Below are 20,517 nucleotides of genomic sequence, written 5' to 3' on the forward strand. Positions count from 1 at the left end.
TATTTATTGCAATTTAGAAAGATGTGAGGGGAAAAGAAGAGAGGGATGTGCGTTTAGCTTCTCTACAGTGAAAAAGTCACCAAAAATGAGAGTAGAGAAATGCGAGAAACATTCTTACTGAACATTCACCAGTTTCAACTTCTTTAGGTGCTAGGGGCTAAGTCCTTTACTAAGTCCCTAGAGACCACCAATCAGTGTTTAGAAAGTATTTATCAATTAGATCTATTTAATGCTCACCAACATTTCTGATAGTTGTTCAAAAGCTCATAGAGGTTATATGTCTTGCTTAAGATTATAAATTAATAAACTGTAGTAAAAATAACAATTGCTATCAGTTTTTCTTTTTTTTAAACTTTACTAATTGATTGATTGATTGGTTGTTTTTTGGCCACACCCAGCAGTGCTCAGGGGTTACTCCTGACTCTGCAATCAGAAATCGCCTATGGCAGGCTTGAGGGCCATACGGGATGCTGGGAATCGAACCAGGTCCTTCCTGGGTCTGCCGCATGCAAGACAAATGCCCCACCGCTGTACTATCTCTCTGGCCCCTCTATCAGTTTTTTCTTTGAAGACAGCTCATCCTTCACTTGTTCTTTTTCAATAGTGTCTGCCACAGTATATACAAATATGGAAAGGCTGTCCTCTGTCTGAATAAAGTTTGAAGTAAAGGGCATCTTTTAGTAAAATTTCCCCAATAATCTTATGTTCCCTTTGCAGTCCCTAGGCAAGAATTAATCCAACCTCAATGAAATTCAATTACTCTTTATCAAAGCATACTACTATATGGTAGACACTTTTCTTGGTACTTGTAAAAAAAGAATGACAATGCTTCAAATGCACTTGTACTCCTGTTGTGATGAAATTAAGTTCTTACTTTAGGGACAGCTAATACACCTTTAGGGGCAGAGACCAATTGAACTACTTTACAGAGGAACACAGTATTAACACGCAGTAGGTGTTTAGACCTTTAAAATTCTGCCCTAGAATCAAAGAGACCTGAGTTCAAATTAAATCCTACTTAAATCAAGTAGTGATTGCAGAGAATTATTCAAAGTATCAGTTAGCTCATTCATAAATAGTAAAGTGAACATTTTCCTTGAAACATGTTCGACATCTTAACGTAATGGTGTGTGTCAGACATGATACTGACTTATTAAAAGACCTCAAGAAATGAAAAAAAGAAACTCATTATTTCTATGCTCTCCTTTAGGTTACTCCACTTTGTGTATTATGCTATTTTGCAGCTCCACCTACGTAGAACAATGAAGCAATGAGGTGTGCTAGTAAATACATATTTTGACCAATAGAGAGCCTACTATATAAGATCATTAATATATAAGATATATTATACAATATATAAGTTCATATATAAATAAAATATACAAGATTATATAATATATAATAGATAACATCATTAACTATCAAATATTTCATTTTTCTTTAAGAAGGTAGAACTCCTACATTGCACAGCATTGAAAAAGTTAAACATTTTCCCCTCTGCACAACATAAAATTTTCACTATTTTTTAGAATAATATCTTTAACAATAATATCTTTACCATAATCTAACAACGTGAAAAAATCAAAAAGACAAATGGAACACATCAACTTCATCATCACAAATCAGAATACAGGAAATTAAAATAAATTTTACAAAATATCTTACTAAATACCAGTCACTAACATTTTATTTATTATTTCATTCAACTTTAGCATTTTGCAGATTTAATTTTGCTTATTTTGGGGACCACACCTCGCAGTACTCAAGCCTTACTCTAAGTTCTGCACTTAGGAATTGCTCCTAGAAGTGCTCAGGGGATACCAGGAGGTGTCAGGGATCAAATTTAGGCTGGCTGCACACAAAGCAAACAAACACCCTGTCTGCTGTACTACCGCTCCAGATCTTGATTTAAATTTTTTAATTGTGGGTAATATTCAATAAAATAATTGTAGGTAAAGTAGAAACCAATAATTTACTAATATTATTAACCTATTTGTTAGGATATAATTTAATTGCTCTTCCTATAAAGTTACAAGGCTGTATTAATTGTATAATTATATTAAGAAACTGAAACTCTGTATGGTTAAATGACTTGGACTAAATAGAATCCCACAAGTTAAAGACATATTTTAAACTCAAACATCTTTTAATACTGCAATTGACTCTTAAAACATAAATAATTATTGAGAACCTATGCCTGATAGTGAAGTAAGAGCATTTGATATGATCTCTTCCCTCTAGGTTTGATAGACTAATGGAGGAGACAAGCATGCCTTGGAATAAGTACTTGGAAACCTGAATGTGGAATCCTATTGTAGACACCATTATACCACCCACCATCTTCTCTAGTGCATGAATTGTTTCATAAAATGATCAACAGTGAGGAAATGCAGCATACCTTTTGGGGGAGGGGGTCACACCTGGCATCACTCAGGGGTTACTCTTGGCTCTGTGCTTAGAAACTGCTCCTGGCAGGTTCGGGGACCATATGGGATGCCGGGAATCGAATCAGCATCCGTCTGGGGTTGGTCGAGTGCAAGGCAAATGCCTTGCTGCTGTGCTATTGCTCTAGCCCCTCAGCATACTTTTCTAATTGCTCAATTTTCTTACATTCTGAAATAAAGTTTCTATTTTTCCTTCTATTGCTTTCTGGCCCGGACACTAAAAGTAATCCTTAATATGACCTTACCAATGAGTATCATCATAACATCTCACTATGACCAAAAGAACACTATTAACACTGATTCCATATAAATAACCAAGACCTAATTAAAAGTGAATTAAACTTCTGAGAAACCAAGAGTCAATAAAGACAGGTTAGAGATATACCCTAGGAACACAAAAACACAATACAAAAATGCCACCTGCACTCCTACGTTAATCATTGCACTATTTACAATAGCTAGAATCTGGAAACAACGCAAGTGCTTAAGAACAGATGAGTGGCTAAAGAAACTGGTACATCTACACAATGGAATACTATTCAGCTATTAGAAAACATGAAGTCATAAAATTTGCTTATACATTGATGGACATGGAGAATATTATGCTGAGTGAAATGAGCCAGAGGCATAAGGACAGACATAGAATATTCTCAGTCTTTAATGGGATATAAGAAAAATAAATGATGATATGGTAATAATATCCAGATACAATAGAGAGGAAGAGCAGTCCATGGTAAGAAGCTTGCGACAGATAGTGGAGCAGTGCTGTTAGGGCAAAGAATAGACCACAATGACAACAATAATTGGAACTGATCACTCGGGACAATAACTTGGTATTGGATAGAGATAAAGTGATATGTATGGTATTCCTTCATTAACTATAGTACAAACCACAGACAGTGTCTAAAAGGGAAATAAAGGAAGGGGGCAGAGTACTTGCTCCAGAGGCAGGCAGGGGGGAGGGTAGAAGGAAAACTAGGGACCTTGGTGGTGGGAAACATTCATGGGTGAAGGCCGGCATACATTTAAGACTGAAACTCAATTTTGAGCAACTCTGTACTCATGGTGCTTAAATTAAAAAATGTAAAAAAAAAAATATAAAGACAGGTCTTGAAAAACAATAATGAAACTTTAGTTCTCTGACCTAAGACATTCCATAGCTTTTAGTTCAAATAAAAGACATCCTAACTTTCCCACACTTTTTTACTCTATCTTACATTCTATGCTGCACCAGACTACATACCACTCAATAAATAAGTGCTGTAAATACGCATTTCCATGCTTTCACTAATATACAGTTCTCTCCAATGCAATCTCCCTTGCTTTGAAAATTTCTGCTCTCTTGCTTTCCAGCCACTTACTATATCTTTTTCTGCTATGTGGCTTGTTTATTCCCCTAAGAATGAAAGTTTTGATCCTCTGTATCTTATACCTATTCTTCAAGATACATTTACATTTTCCCTGTCATTGTCCATGTCCATTCTATTAGGTTGTTTTTAATACTCAGATGTTCTAGGAGGTATCTAGAATCTGGTTCCTTTGGAATAGATAATTACATTTTCTGATTCACAAAAAAACATGATCTGCCCAAAGTAAACAAGAAGAGTGTATTCCCAAACACACTCAAACTAGGACCTTTAATGTTGTTAAACACATCAAATAAGGTGGTTACTTAGCTCTCTCCAGAGAAGACATTAAATGTTAGTGTCAACCAGAATCTATACCCAATCTACAATAAGCTATACACAAAGGAGACCTCTTACACTAGCCATCCACATAGGACAAAGTGGGGAGGTATGGGATGCAGCCTGGGAAAAGGGGTGGAGGGAGGAAAAAATTGATGGTGGGAATGGCCCTAATTCATTGACACTATGTACCGTATTTGCTGGCCTATGAGATGACTGGGCGTATAAGACGACCCCTAATTTTGCAGTTAAAACATAGGTTTAGGCCTATATTCGCTGTATCAGACAGAACGTTCCTGTGCTGCAACTGTATGTACCACAGTGAGCCAATCACAACAAGCAAAGGTTCAAAGGTTAGACTTCCTCTCTGACTCTGGCCAATATGAGCAGGCTTTTGACAGTGTAGATTCGGGTCCAGAATATTGTCTAATTTGCATGCATAAAAAACCTGCTTGGATTGGCTGAGTTAGAGAGGCAGTCCGAGCAGCCTGGCAGTGATTGGTGCAGGATCGAGTTGGAAAATTCTTTTTGTGGCAATATTCAGACAATTTTCGTTTAGCGGCGTATTAAAACATTTTTTGGGATATACTCGGTGTATAAGATGACCCCCGATTTTCAGTTGGCTTTTTTTTTTTGTTTCAAAAGTTGTCTTATACGCCGGAAAATACGGTACCTTAAATATTACTGTTAAAGACTTGTAATTCACTTAAATCACAATAAAAATTATTAAAAAAAACATCTTTTTTATTATTATTTATTTATTATTATTTTTTTATTCTTTAGAAAACTTAAGGTTTTTGTGAGAACTTCAAAGCTTGGTAAGTCATGTCAAAATACCTAACACTCTGAAATAAAATGAATCTGTATTAATCATGCTAAAATACATTAGTGTCAAACATAAAAGAGATTAAACTGACACCATAGGACAAAAACTATACAATGTCTAATAAATATGAAAAATGATTTTCATGGTCACAGATGTTTCAGCAGAATGTATATAAACATCTCAAGTTCTAGAAATGCAAAGTTGCTTCTTTATTCTTGGAAAACTGACTCAACTTGATGAATTCAGAATGAGTACTGTTGAGATGATATCAAATGAAAGCCTATGTCTCCAAAATGTATTAACTGGAGATCTAGTTAAGAATTTCATTGAATTCAGAAGATTAAAGAAATAAACTTCAAGGATTGGCTTAACTAGGAATCAGTTTTTAAAATATAATATAAACATATATTAGCAAGAAAATCCCAAGAATATTCCACTGTCTTCCTGTCACTTCTCAGTTTGCTTACCCAGTCATCTCATTTTAGTCATTTTTCTTTTAACAGAAGTGAGATTTCTTTTTTCCTCTCTTAACTATGCAGAAGCATTTTCTATAAAATCTTTTTGGTGAATTCATATTCCTTCCACAATCTGTTTTTGCTTATACAAACATATTTTAAAAATCAAATTAACCCAGAGAACTTTCATATCACAGACATGGTTACTTAAAAAATTCTTAAAAAACAACAACAACCTTGCAAAGGTCTAAAATAGGTCCACACTAAAATAAAAGACTTAGTATCACAATAAAGGTATACGTGTGAAGTGGCCTTCCAAATGGTACTCAGGGAATTCAGGGGTCACTCCCAGAAAGTCTCAGGCAACTGGATCAGGTAGTTAAAGTTAGGCCCAGCTGCTCAAGTTACCTTAATAGTGCTTGTGGCTTCCAACGATATCTCAGCAGAGTTGGTGAGGTAGAGGAGGCACCCAAGAGATACAAGGATCTAACACATGCCAATTATGTACAGAAAGGGTCGTCCTTAACAAAAGCACTGAGGCCTGAAAAAAATGGCACTGGGAATAAAATCAATTGCTTCCCCTAGTTTAAGGATTACAGTGAAGAAATAAAAACACTTTAGATCTTTTCTATGACATTGTATTAAAAATCTAGGACATTAAAACTGTTCTAAGATTATGTTTTTCATTTAAGTCTTGAACATCTTTAGGGCTCACTCATTTATTGACTTATCCATACCAGTTACAGCAATAGGTCCCAAATAAAAACAATTGGTGACTTCATTAATGTGTTTTTACATACTCCCATCCCCTTTAGAGTGGGGGGGGGGGAGAAAAGTAGGCGTGGCCAAACAGCAATCCTAATACCTCCTAATATCCCTCCCCAACTATGTGTAATCAACAGCTATGTCATGACCTAAGAGGTAATTTTCCTTTTTCTTTCTTCCTTTCAAATGAGAGGCTAATAAATTGAGGGCCAATATTCTGCTCACATCTTCCACATCTCTTCAGTCAATCTGATTGCTGTAGAGCTGTTTGCACTGCCAAAGTCATCCATCATCCTGCCTCTGCAAGCAGGAGGAAAAAAAAATCTGATGGCAAGTTAGAAAAATCTCATTAAGCCACTTTTTGCTTCAACCTCTTTACCTCTCCTACAGAAAAGGAACTTCAAAATTCAGCCTACTGGGGAAACAAGAAGGCAGAGAAAAAACGCTGATGTAGTAAAGGGGGAAATAGTTCTAAAATAAGTTGGTTGGTTTCTGGGTCAAAGTCAAGTAGTTCACATTTTATACTATATACGTAGATAGACACCAAAGATGAAATTCCTATCAATAAACTAACTCATTCATTTTTATTTATTATTGACTTCTGAATTTCCTTTTAAAAATCTTTCACCAAATTAAAAAAAAAAAAAACCGCACAGCACTGGGAGAAAGTAAGAGAGTACAAGGTCATGTGCCAGAACACCTTTGGAGTGGCCCTAGTGGTCCCCAGCACCACAGGGCACAAGCAGCATCACATCCTTGGACTCTAGCATTGAATTGCCAGACTCATTAGCCCCGGGTCACTAGGAGTGCCCCCTTAGCTCACAGAGTACAGTGTGAGAGTCCCCCCAAACCAGCACTTATTAACATTAATTTTATATTCACTTTTTGATAAATGACACATTCATTATAATTCCAAAGAACATCACAGATGAAACCTGCAACCTCCTAGGAGAAGACAGAAAACTTAATAAAGTCACACTGTTCCAGGAAAGAATCAAAGGCTTGATTACAAAAACACTGTATATAACATCCCCCTTCCCATGAGTTCTGAGGCAAGAATGGAGGCTATGACACAGAGGATATAATGTGATGTTACTTTTCCTAGGACATTTGACAAGGACAGAAAGAACTAAAGAAAGAAAAAGACCTAAATGTCCTCTTTAATTTTCAGGGACTCAATCTGATAGGTGTCTTCTTGTTCAGTTTCTCATCTGATACCCACAGAAACTATGTGAGTCAGGAATGATCATCATCATCTTTTTTTTGTTTTGTGGCCACATCTGACAATGTTCAGGACTTACTCCTTGCTCTGCATTCAAGGATTACTCTTCAGGGTTTCTCAGGGGGCCATATAGGATGTTGAAGATTAAACATGGGTCAGGTGCACTCAATTTTGCACTCAATACTTCACCAACGTGCTAAATTATTGCTCTGGCCCCTCATCATCATATTAAAGAGGAGGAACTCAAGATTCAGAAAGTCTAAGTACTCATCCAAGACCACACAATTACAAATGGAAATCTAACCCCATCCACCTAATTTCAAAGTCTTCTGTCTGTCTTGGTTTCATAAAAGAAAGAACCATCTTTCCAGTCACACCAGGAAGATCCTAAGTGTTCAGAAGCACGCTTGTGATTAAGTGGTCTTAGAGTTGTTCTCACCAACAAAGCCTTTTTGGGAATAGTGATATCTAGATGAAACATATCTAAGTTTTTGACATGTGCAAGTCAATGTAATGTTTTTAGTCCCATCAGCACACTAACCCTCTGGGACCTAATCACAATAATGATGTTGAGAGGTTGAAGAACTAGCTCAATGGGCTAGTATGCATGCTATGTGTGTAAGCTGTGGGTTCAGACCCTGGTATGGAACCCATATGGGATTACCAAACACACAGAGCAGGCAGGAGTCTCTGAGCACCACCACGAGTGTTCCAAAACTTCAAACAAATAAGCAAACAATAAACAGGTTGATATCAAGACTGGTATCTTTCTACTACAGAGGTGATGAAAATATAATCAAGCCAGAAGTTATCTTCCCCCAAAGCCACCTAAAACAGAGCAACTCAAAAATAAAACCAATTTACATATTTTAGCCCAAATTAAAAAGTAAAAACTAAGGACTCCCTTTAAATAGCCTGAATCACAAATGCACATTTATATAAAACTTCCTTCAGGGAATTGTTACAATGAGGATAACTTTCCCAAAATTACTCATAAATATCACTTTTGTTTTGATGTTACTGTAAAAATCTGGATTTGTGGGAATTGTACTCAGTACATTAACAGATAATTAATATAGAAGACATGTACAATATCCAGAATTTTTAGATGTGTGGTTGGCTGCCTTACAAAAAGTAGCATAAGAAAGGATGAGTCAAATCTGGTGAAAATCACAAATTGCAAGGACTTAGTCGTTTACTCCATTTTAAGTGAGCACTTTCCTAATGAAAGATTCATTAGTAAAGATTGCAAGTTCTCAGGCTTCCACTACAGACTTTTACATAGCACTTAGAGCTAAAGTTTATCATTAATACTGTATTTACTATGGCTGCATATTCAAAGGAGGGCTTGGAGAAAAAGTTCAACTCAGCTTGTTATTTTTCATGTACAAATTAGAAAGCACAACCCTTGTCATCTTAGAAAAATACACATGCTACTTGAGAAGTCATTATTGGAACATCCCAGGGCATACATGACAGCCTAATAACATAAACACACAACACACACTCAGACATGCACATGCATGTGTAGCAGTTTTACAGTATCAAGGCATGTACAACAAAGTAATTCATTGACTTCTGCTCTACTAGCCAGCACACTTCCAATTTGCATAGGAATATGCAAAGAGGGGTATCTTTTCTGACTCTTATTGAAAAAAAAGAAAAACACAGAAAAAGGTATTTAAAGAGTCATCATTATTAAAAGAAAGGCATTCATACTTCTGTAAAATTACAGAAATTCGTATTTCTATAAATTTCTAAGTTAATTAAGCTCCATGGGCCACCGAAAGACAATTTTGTCCCAATTGCCCAAATTTTACCTCTTCTTGAGAGTAGATATTTGGATATTAGGAGCTTTACAAAGAAAAATGACCAGTATTTAAGCTTAAATCAAGGTGCTTAAATAAGATACTATTTAAAAAGAGAAAAAAAAAAAAAGAAAAGAAAAAAAATGACCAGGAGATCTTTCATGTCTATCTATTAGAGCTACATCTAAAGTTTTTACAAATAAAAGGAAAACATTTATGTATCTGAATGTTCCAACAGATCGTTTCTTACAATTTGCAATAAGTTGTGCTGTTTAACAATCGACTTGAAAGTCACTCACCCCAACTTTATTCTGTTATAGAAATTTAATCTCAAATTTCGACTTTTGATCAATGACAAAAGAAAAGGAAATGGTAACCTTAAATTCCATGTTCCAAAGAAATTCACATAGACTTAGCAATATGTCTTCTATGAATCATGTCAGCAATGTCAACTATGAATGATAAACTAGCCTTTTAAAAGAGCAAGAGGCACACCCACTGATGCTCATGGTTACCCCTGGCTCAGGGTTATACCTGGTAATATTCAGGGAACCCTAAGGATGCCAATGATTAAATCTAGTTTGGTGATGTGTAAAGAAAGCTAGCTAGCTATCTCTCTGGCTCTGATAAGCTAGTTTTCACTATAAACACTCATGGCAAAACAATTCACAGGGTTAGTTATTAGACCATAAAGGAAACTAATTCACAAGACTAGCAGGAGTAAATTCAATGCCACAAAGGGAAAAAGAGAAAACCTCAGTGCTGGAGTGTGTTTTCATAATTTGCCATTTTGACTAGAATTTATTTATTTGTTAACTCATATACTGAAAACTAGACCAAATTTTTAGAAAAAATATTTATAAATTTAATTTTATAGCTTGAAAATAAATAAGCCAAAAATTAAGCTTGAATTTAAATTCTATTTTTCCAACCGAAGGAAATTCATTTTAGGTGAAGCATACTTGTAATTTTTTTTTATGAAAAACATCACACAGGGCTAGAGTGATAGTACAGTGGGTAGGGTGTTTGCCTTGCATGCAGCCAGCTCAGGGTTGATCCCTGACATCACTGACAGTACCCTGAGCTCTGCCAGGAGTGATACCTGTGCACGAGCCAGGAGTCAGCCCTAAGCACATCCAGGTGTGGCCCTCAACCTAACAAATCACACACATAAAAATCACATACACTAGTTTTGCATTTTTTTTCTGTGGTTAAATGTCTTTTCCATATCGATATAAAAACTAAAAGCAAGTACGATTAAACTGAGTGTATATTTTCAACATCTTCACTGCTTTCTCAACCAAAATTTTTGTAAAAATTTCCTTATGGCATGCAGCATTTCTTGATTCTTGTAGTGTGTCATATTGAGAAGAAAATGTTTTCTGGTGCTGCTATATTCAATGAGGACCTGAATATTGATCTTCTCCAAAGCAAAATTGCTGAGTCTTTAAATGGTCCAGTGAAAGGCACAATCTTACTAGTAAGTGGAACAGTGAGGAGAAATATATCTATATCTGCATATAGATATGTGTAAGAGAGAGAGAACACTGGCCTATTAAGAGCATTAGACACTGTACAAGTTATTTCTTAATGGTTATACAACAACAGCATAAATATTACCATTAAGCACAATAGATGTGAATATTCAATTTAAAGAAGCTGGCCAACAGTTTTCTTCTTGTACAATTCATTTCCAAAGTGCTTCCTTCCTAACACTGATGCTCCAGAGCCATAGCGAACACTACCTGAATACTTAATGAAGTAAACAATAAGCAAAATAGTTTATCTTTGGTGCCCCCCAGCTAGCATCCCAAACTGGATATAATTAAAGGTGTGAACAAGCAAGCAAGGAAGTAATGAACCTGCAAAGTCAAGTTTCTGTGAAATTATCGGGCACCCCACACTGTACCAGTTCAAATTTACTACTCATTATCTCTTTTGCCAGCAAGGTGCAGATCCACATGTTGGTACCCTCTCAACTCTTGTCCTCCAGCCCATTTTTTTCCAATTTCTAGATGGCTAATTTATGACAATTACTGCTGTGACACTTCCATACACCCACAGATCACCTTTTTATTTTACCCTTAGAAAACTGACCTATAAAAGTTCTCTATCTTTAAAATATGCTGAGATTTAAAAAAATATATATATATACACATAAGGCTATATAAGCGCGCACACACATGCATGCACACACACAGCAAGGCATGCTAACACTACTACCCCATCACATCTTTCTTGTTTTAAACCAGTGATTAAAAGCTCTCCACACACACACACACACACACACACACACACACACACACACTTTTTAGCTCACAAATTGAGCCACAATTTTAAGTCTACAAGATCCCCTTTATATATATAATTAAATGTCTGAAATTTTGTATTTTGCTAAAGACTTGGGAGTATGTGAAGAGGTAATTTACTTCCTATAGGAAGTAGATCAATTTGATTTTTCCCCCGATTTTCAATAACAAATATACTTGCAAATGTATATATACATTTGGTTCTACCAAATGAGGAAAGCTTCAGATAGGTGCAGATTTCTAGAATATGCATACTTATACGCATATTAATGTACATGTACATACACTCGCTCATACATACAGGCTTACTGCATCTTTATCAATAGGACGGTAGGCAAAAGGGTTGACTACATTTTCAAAAAACGAAATTTGCCAATTTGATATCACATGGTCTATCAACTGGAAAATACTAAGATAAAAGCTTTGAGAATGTTATGTCCTTTCATATCCTCCAAATTCTTAATGACACTGGAAAAAATACTGCATTGCAGCATTTTTTAGTACATATTCATGTATCTAAAATCTACTGGCCAGTTCAACAACATATGTACATATTATACATATTAGATGTCAAGGAATATAAATTAAATATATGGAGGTTGCAGATTATTGAAACTGATAAAAAAATTTATGATTGTCAAAGTATTTCTGTCCATATACAGTGACCTCTATCAAGACCACCATTCCTTACTTGTGATGCACACAAATAATTTGCCCCTTTTTAAAAAATATTAAGATGTCAAAGGCTAATTGAAACAAACTATTTCCTCATGTAAGGAATAGCATTTGGTCCATATATAGGAAAAGAAACCACCCACAATAAGTGCAAAATAAAGGTATCAAGTAAAAAAAAGATTTGGTCTATAGAAGCTTTTTCATTATTCATGGTAAACCTTATTTGAGAAAAATCACCCTAATTCACCCATAATTTTAAAATTAATTCTTCATAATTTTTATGAATACACATAAAAGCACAATTCATGCAATAAGTCTGAGATTCAAAATTTCAAATAGGTTATCCCATTAGAAATGACAAATGTAAAGTATCTAAAGTATAACATGTCCCAAACCCTATTTCAAATAAATTTAGAACTAATGCACAATTGTAATTCAGTTTTTTCTTTTTTGGTTACAAAAATATTCTTTTGTTACCTCACACCAATTTGATCTTCTTCTGGTAACAAAATTCTTGAATATTCAAAGGACCAAAGAAGGGCTATAGAGAAAGAAAAAAGTTTTAAGGCTTTGGGAAACTATCAAACAGAAACAAGCTCATCTTTACTGGTCAGGATGATGGCTTGAATGAATTCAAGAATGAATGGGACAGAGATCATAAATGCATGGCTATGCTGTTTATTGGGTTGTTTTAAAAATGAGATTAAAATGATCAAAAATCAATTATTATGAAGATAGTTTTCAGTCATTTTACCACCTAAATTCAGAAATACTAAATAATTTTTCCATCTTATTACAAGGAAATACATGAGAAGTTCTGCTCTTAAAATTTTTATATAGCCTGGTGTTCTTTTTTTCCAGAAATATTTCCAATCAAATTGCACACTTAGCCTCGTGCTCCCATAGGGCATACCTCCAAAAACAAGTATAAGAGATATTAATATTTTTAAGACAAAGCAGGCAGGAAGGTCAGCAGTAGAATCTTATATCTTTTTTTTTTATACCCAAGATCTTATGGAAATTACTTTTCCAACTTAAATAAAAAAGAAAAGAAAAGATAAAAAATAGCTAGGGGGCGGGGGAAACTACAATAGTGATAAAAATGAATTTTAATATTGACAAATGAAAGCACTCAAGACATGAGAGCAAAGTTCAACTATATAACTAAAATGTTTGTTTATACCTGAGTTAATTTTTTTAACTTTCTCAATAAAAAGGTAAAATAAGAATTTATAAGAAAAAAATAGGAGTGTGTGTGTGTGCAGAGATTTGCCACAGTAAAAATGAAGAGGTTTTCATTAAAACCAACTATATTTCCTAATCTTCTACACATTTCAGGATTTTTAATAGGCTCATATGGAATCTTAAAGTCAGCTATCCAATCATGTATTTGTACCTCAGCCAGAGACAGTTACAGATTGACCTTACAGCTGTTTTTATTCTCTGTCTTATTCACCTAAGTACTATACTATTTGGTCCTTCAGATACTCGCAGTCACGAAAAGGACTCTGAGCAAGCTCAGTCAGAGAGAGAAACAGTTGAAAGATTCCTGTCACCCAGCGCAGGCATGGGTCCCAGATGTTCAGAGACACTAGGAAAATATAACAGTTTTTTACTCAGTTTATGCCAAGACCAAAGCAAGACCAAGTGTCAAAAGTCAGGCAGTGCTTCCAAGGGTATACACAACCAAGTGGATCCTGACAGTGGTGGCATGAAAAGGGAATAAAAAAGCAAAAGGCTGGAACACAGGTACTCATATATTTTTAAAAAGTATTTCCTACTTGGGATATAAAATGAGAGATACAATGATCATCCGATGGAACAGTGGTATTAATATCAGGTTCAGTGCAAATACCAGTTATCACTTAGCATGAAATAATTTCTTAAGGTAAACCTACTCTACCAATCTTTCTCATATGGATATTTGCTGGAAATTTCTAAGAAATCATTTGCAGAACCTATCAGCTCAGCTCTGTGAGAGTTCACTAGTATGCTTCCGTTAACTTCATTCAATATAATTTACATTTTTTTCCAAATGGCCTCACAGTGCGATTTTTCACACGTACAATTTCACAGCAGGGAAAAGGGGGAGGCAGAGAGAGAGAGAGAGAGAGAGAGAGAGAGAGAGAGAGAGAGAGAGAGAGAGAATTTCCTATTCTCCCTTCCCCCACCCTGTTTTTTATATTTTTTAAAAATCCACAAAAAAAAAAAACAAGGAAGACAGAATAGATGCTTAAAAATAGATTTCTAAAAATCACTGCAAATCAGTTTAGAAATGTAATTAACACCTATTTATAAAGAATAATTAAAGTTGGGCTAGTCACAAAGAACAGCAAAGATAATCGAGGTTCTACTCCCCCCCCCCCTTTTACACTGTTTGCTGTGTGTTCTCATGATAGCCACCTGCTCCCTACTCGGCTTTTCCTCTGTTCGTTTCCCCGGCAACCTTTCATTGGGTTTTCCTCCCAGCTATCGCTTTCAGTTGGGCTGCTCGGTCTAATCTTATTTGTTTTACACCCATCAAAACAAGCAGCCAGACAAAGGCAATCCTCTAAGAATGGGAAAAAGACCATAGCTTTGCTATAACATCTATGCAGAGTGAAAAGTCCTCCCAGGCTTTTCTAGGGAAAGATAAGTGAGATGGGTATGAATTTAGAGCCTCCCCCTATACCAAGCCTTAAAACCTCATGCAAGCTATTGCTAGTAAAAAAAATTCAAAGTCAAAGTGAGCACTAGTGGCATCTGATCGTGCCATTTTGTGCCATATCTTTAAGGGTCACCATCAGCAGCAGGAGTGGTACTCAAGGAGTTTCCCTACTTCCTCCCCCATCCCCCGAAAAAGATGATGCTAAAAATAGATTTACTACTTTGGCAGAAAGGTTTTCCACTTCCCCTTCCACATCCAAAAGTCCTGTTTCACAATCACATTTGCTGGCACTAAATCTTACCACCCCTCTTTCCCAGCCTTCCCCATCACTCCTAGCAGGAGACGGAAAAAAGAAATGTGCCTTTAACTTGAACAGTCATATAATTTTGCTGAAAGCTCAGTGAGCCTGTGGACATGCTAGCCAACAGCAATGGTGACAGTGATTGTCAAAAAAGACACCAACCTTGCTTGGCAAAAATGTGCTCAATGGAAGAGGCAGTGTGTGTGCCTTGTGTGCATGCAGTGCCATTATACTTGGAGATGGATTCTGGTTCTCTGAGAGGAGAAATACTAATAAATACACACACACACACACACACACACACAAACACACACACACACACACACACAAACGATCAGCACAGTGATTTATAATACACAGTCCACCATCCTTACACACACACACGCACACACACACATACACACACACACACACATACACACGCGCGAGGCTGAAATCTCCAAGCTGTCTTCCTCTTTCACTTACCATCTTTAAGCCATTCCACTCCATCTGTGATCAGAAGAAGATGGACCCTCACACAGTGTGTCAAAAGCGGAAAGGAACGTTATGTAAAAGCTGACATTCCTTCTTACAGAGCTGCTGCCCAGAGAAGGAAGCAACAACTCAACAAGCCAGGCACCGCTACACATACAAGCCGCCTCCTCTTTTTTATGAGGTCATGACAGGAAACTCTTTGAAATACAAGATGCAGCATTTACTGAAGCCCAAATAAATCATTCTCTTTGCCGTTTTGACTGCGCAGCCCCCCTCCCACCCACCCCCATCAACTGCCCATCTCAACGTTCAGTATCCAGGAGCTGCCTCTTGAGGTTTAAATTTCCAGCACAGAAATGGAGAGATTCCTAACCCTGATACATACAGCCCCAACCCCACAAAATCCAGGCACATAGACAAACCCCCTTTCCCTGACAAAAAAGAAAGCTCTTCTTCTGCCCTTATGGTTTCAAGTAATATAACCTCTTTCAACAAACCCATAATTATTTCAGCCCACCTCCCCACCCCCACCCCTGCCTCTCTGTTGAAGGGAAAATTGACAATGACCGCTTAAAAATGACAATCTACTCCCCCACTGCTTTTCAATAAAAGGACCTACCCAGACTCTACACAAAAGAGATAGTAAATGTAGAAACCAAACAGCGGCACAGAACTAAACTCTTGTGCAAGCATAAGACTGGACAAGGTGTAGATGCTTTTCTTCCCTCCAGCAACACAAACAACAGATTATAAATCTAATCATACCTACCATAACCATTCTTATTGGCAAATATTGGGTCTCGCAGGGCTTCAACTCTTCTCTTAAAATTTGCAAAGGTTTCAGAATATATTTTTAAAAGGACTACTATTGTTATATATATTTAAGGATCCACAAAACACAGTGTGGATGATTGTAAAGCAAATCTATTATGGGGGGGGGGGTCGGGGGAGAGAAAGAAAAAAAAAGGAAAGAAAAGGAGCAGTGAGCTGAAACCCCGATTCTAGGATGTAGATAAGAACAACTGAACAGAGCCTTGCTGAAATTGGCTCGAAGCTTCCCCTTTTTACATCCATTTATGGGACCATCTGTCAGCAGAAGCCAGGACCTGATTGGCTGGGGAAACGAAGGGAGGCGTTGCAACATCAGGTGCTATTTAAATTAGCTACTGCCAGATTGACGATGTTAATGATTTGGTGACCTCTACAACAACAGAGACCAGATTTCTGAACTGCTTCTTGTGTCTGGTAATTAAGGCCAGGCTGAAGCAACAACAGCCATACTTGTATTTTTACCTTTTTCTCCCTCCTAGCTCAAAAGTACTGTAACAACTGCAGGTCACCGGGAGCTAGCAAACCTTACTAGTGGGAGTGTCCTCCCTTTCCCCTGTCCTAAGGGCTGCACCCCCACCCCCACACGCCTGCTGGAGGGCTTTTCCCCCTACAGAATATTTTCAACCACCTTATCTTTCTAGACAGTTGCTTTCTAGCGAAATGCATATTTAATGATCCGCCTCTAGGCTTTAAGATACAACAAAAGCACTTTAATGTGCTAATATGTCTACATTTTAACTTTCTTATTTCTTACTATTGCAGATTTTTACTAGGAGATGCACTGTTTCAGTTAACATGGCCAGAGTTTTAAAAGAAAGCCAGTTTGAAATTGTGCTTTCTCGGTGAACTAGGTTCATACAAGTTTGCTTCAGAAAACTATTTCCTAATAAACAGAAAACAAAACAAAACAAAAACCTGGAGGGAGGAGGGGGCAGCTGTCAGCCTCTACCTTTCTGCCTTCTGTCTGAGCTTTTCAAAACAGAGAATGATGAATGATTTATTTAAATGAATTTATTTCTCAACTTGGATAGGGGCATGATCTGAATTTTTAAAAACCTACTAAAACACATTCTCTCTTTGCTTCCCCTTCTGCTAATAAAGAAAGGTAAAGGATGCTTTTGACAACTATCTGCCTCATTTTATAACCAGTGCAGTGTTCATTTTGCTAAACTGAACATGTGATTTTGTTTCTCTCCTTTGAAGGATGTCTTTTCTTTTTTTGCCTCTTAAAAGACCCGCAGAGACTTCAGCAAAAGGACATGATGTGAACCATTTATTTACCTATACAATGCGTTTATAAAATCTATCTTACCATGCTTCCAGTATACAGTTATTTTTTTCCGGTTTGGGTTTTTGGGAGTTCTGACTGTACTTCAATCCGAGGACTAATTTATCACTATTTATTCTGCTTATAATTTAATATATTTGCCCCTTAATTAATACATAGAAGTAATAGATTTTACCAAAGTCATAATTCAGCATACTCTTTAATCTTTGATCAAAGGTGATAATGAAATAGGGCTGGGTAGAGAAGAAGTGAAGGCTGAAAATGATGCTATGCTCTGAGTTTCAAAGTCTACAAATACATATGACTTTGAAAAATTACTACAAAATAACCTTTACATTAAAAGAATAAATTTTTCTTTACACACTATTTTATAAATACATACATAACAAATACACATGTAAACACACTCTTAAAAAATACAGACACACTATAAGACAAGGTGCTGAGTACACTATGTGAATGATTAGATTTCTCTGTAAGTAAATTTAGCTATTAGAAATAAAAATGTATGAACAAAAAAGATGGAAATATTAAAAAGTCCTTTTACGTGAACAATACTGAATTAAGTAAACCATAAAAACAATTTCTTTAGCAAATATATAGCAATTGAGTCTCCACAGCACTAGTGCTGACTTCTGTACTAAACATGAACCACAGGTTAAGTGTTCTGAGGAGCTCAACACACATACACAGGGCAGGGACAGGTGCCCCAAATCAACAACAGAAACTCCAAGTGCAAGCTCACTAACATCAAAATGTTGTGAAAAGTAAACAAGAGCATAATGCTGACAAACACAAATAAAAACTGCTAGCTTGGAGCAAAATATTTACTTTGTATTCTCTGGAGGTTATAAAAGAAGGAATTTATTAAAATACTTTTCTCCTATTCATATTCATCTCAGTACACTTGGTGAACTATAAAATAATAGCAGGTATAGCAAAAGATATTCTGACCACTTCCAAAATATTAACTCTACATTACCATATAAATAGACGGGTTTTGCTAGGCTAAAAAAAATCCATGCACTTTGTATATTGATCACTTATCCCAAAACCTCCACTCTAAAGTCTTTCAACAGAATCCTCAAACAAATGCACAAATGTCCTCAGAGGCCTTTTCTCTAAAGACAATGGCAGAATCCTATTGTTGGGAAAAGTCAACCTTATTATTGCATTTCCAATAGTACCATTCATCTTTCAGAGAGAGGGGCTGACCACTACATCAGTGGTGTGACATTTGGAAAGCAACAGATTCTCAATATATTATCTCAAGAATCGGGCAGGCGAGTCTCCCAGTCATGCAGGATTTTTTTTTTCCTACCACAATCCTCCACCACCACAGAAAGAAACTTGTCTCACTCAAGCAGCTAAGGTAACCTAAAAATGATATCCCAGAGCGGTGGGGCTGCCAGCGTCGCTCCATCCCTCTTACCATAAATGAGCAGTTTCTTGACTCATTAATAACAATTTCCCTTAAAAGAAGTAATCTCATATCAGTCAGCCCCTCGCCACCATGCGCACATCCCAAAGGTCGCAGATATCTCAGCATCAGTCGCCGGCAGCCAGCTTTCCCACACAGAGTCCAGATGGACTGTACCAGAAGCCAATTCAGCGTTAATAACTACCTACTCCGCGCAGTGGAGAAGCCTTACGTGGCACAATGGGCTAGGAAACAGCAGTCGGCTGAAAGTGCAAATAAAAAGACAACCAAATTCTCCAAAAGCACGGAAAGGAAGGAACAGAAATGGAAGCATGAATTAATTCTATTTCCTTGACTTCCATGAGAAAAAAAAAGAAAAAGAAAAAAGAATTCTTCATAAACATGGGGAGGGGATAAGAAGAGGGGGGGAAAACAGATGCTGCCCAGAAAAAAGTGACAAAATATTACCTCATTATTTAACAAAGCAGCATTAAGCGTCCTGCTGATTTCAAACATCTTGCCACAGATTTTGTTTTAAGAGAAACAGATAGAATCCTTTGCAAAGCACTCCGTCTGCAAAGGGTTCTTCAATTTTCTTGCACGCCACGGAACAGTCAATATATTATTTCCCTAGAGTTCGCACATTAAAACCTCTAGACAGGGAGCTGAATTTTCCCCTTATCTCCCACACAGTAGACTCCTGTTATATCTACTGCTCTCTTTGCAAGAGCAGCCTGCCCCAAACATGGCTGGTGTTTAAACTACTCTTTAAAGTAACAGTTCACTATATAACCACCAGGTGGGTAGAGTGCACACATTCAAACGAACCATCTTAAAAGATTGTGTGTTGTTTTTTTTTTCTTCCCTCCTCTCTTGGATGGTAGAATGTGATTCGAGAAATACCAGCATTCTTATGGACACTATGTCTTGTATATCTTGTCAAAATAAATAAATAAAATTCCTTCTCCTAACTTAGAGCAAGAAAACAAAACAAAACAAAAAAAAAAACACATCATAACCATTTCTAAAAAGACTATGAAGAATGAAATACAAACAAGCTTTTTTGTTTCATTCAGCAAAGGATGAACAAGGCAAACCCAATTACAACAGCAAGGGAGAAACCCAAAACTCCCTGGAAATATTTTCATTTGTAAAAGATAAAAAAAAAAAAAAAAGAACACCTAATCTGAACCCAATTAGAAAATATGCAAATGGATAAGGCACATACAGACTGGAGGCAAGAGTTTGAGGGTACAACTTTCCTTCTGAATTCAACATTAAATTTCTTTGACATGATTATTTCACAATAGGAAATAGACAAAAACTTTAAAGATGTTGAAAAAGATCAAAGACATCTCTGTTAAAAC

At 36.5% G+C, this 20,517-nt stretch overlaps 1 protein-coding gene across 8 annotated transcripts in view; it reads right to left on the reverse strand.

Annotated features, from left to right (window-relative positions):
* ELAVL4 (ELAV like RNA binding protein 4) overlaps positions 1–19,802 on the reverse strand; it is a 99,298-nt gene extending 79,496 nt beyond the window's left edge. The window contains exon 1 of one of the 8 annotated variants that reach the window (XM_049774865.1): positions 19,619–19,802. In XM_049774865.1, the coding sequence (XP_049630822.1) occupies positions 19,619–19,666 (48 nt within the window). In that variant the 5' untranslated portion in view covers positions 19,667–19,802. Of the gene's footprint in view, positions 1–12,666; positions 12,732–15,602; positions 15,745–16,380; positions 16,634–19,162; positions 19,317–19,355; positions 19,382–19,618 lie in introns of those variants that run through there. The other 7 variants (XM_049774870.1, XM_049774868.1, XM_049774862.1 and 4 more) reach the window with 7 other exon arrangements.
* Positions 19,803–20,517: the final 715 nt, after the last annotated feature.

This window comes from Suncus etruscus, chromosome 6, assembly GCF_024139225.1.
Source record: "Suncus etruscus isolate mSunEtr1 chromosome 6, mSunEtr1.pri.cur, whole genome shotgun sequence".
Lineage (NCBI taxonomy): Eukaryota > Metazoa > Chordata > Mammalia > Eulipotyphla > Soricidae > Suncus > Suncus etruscus.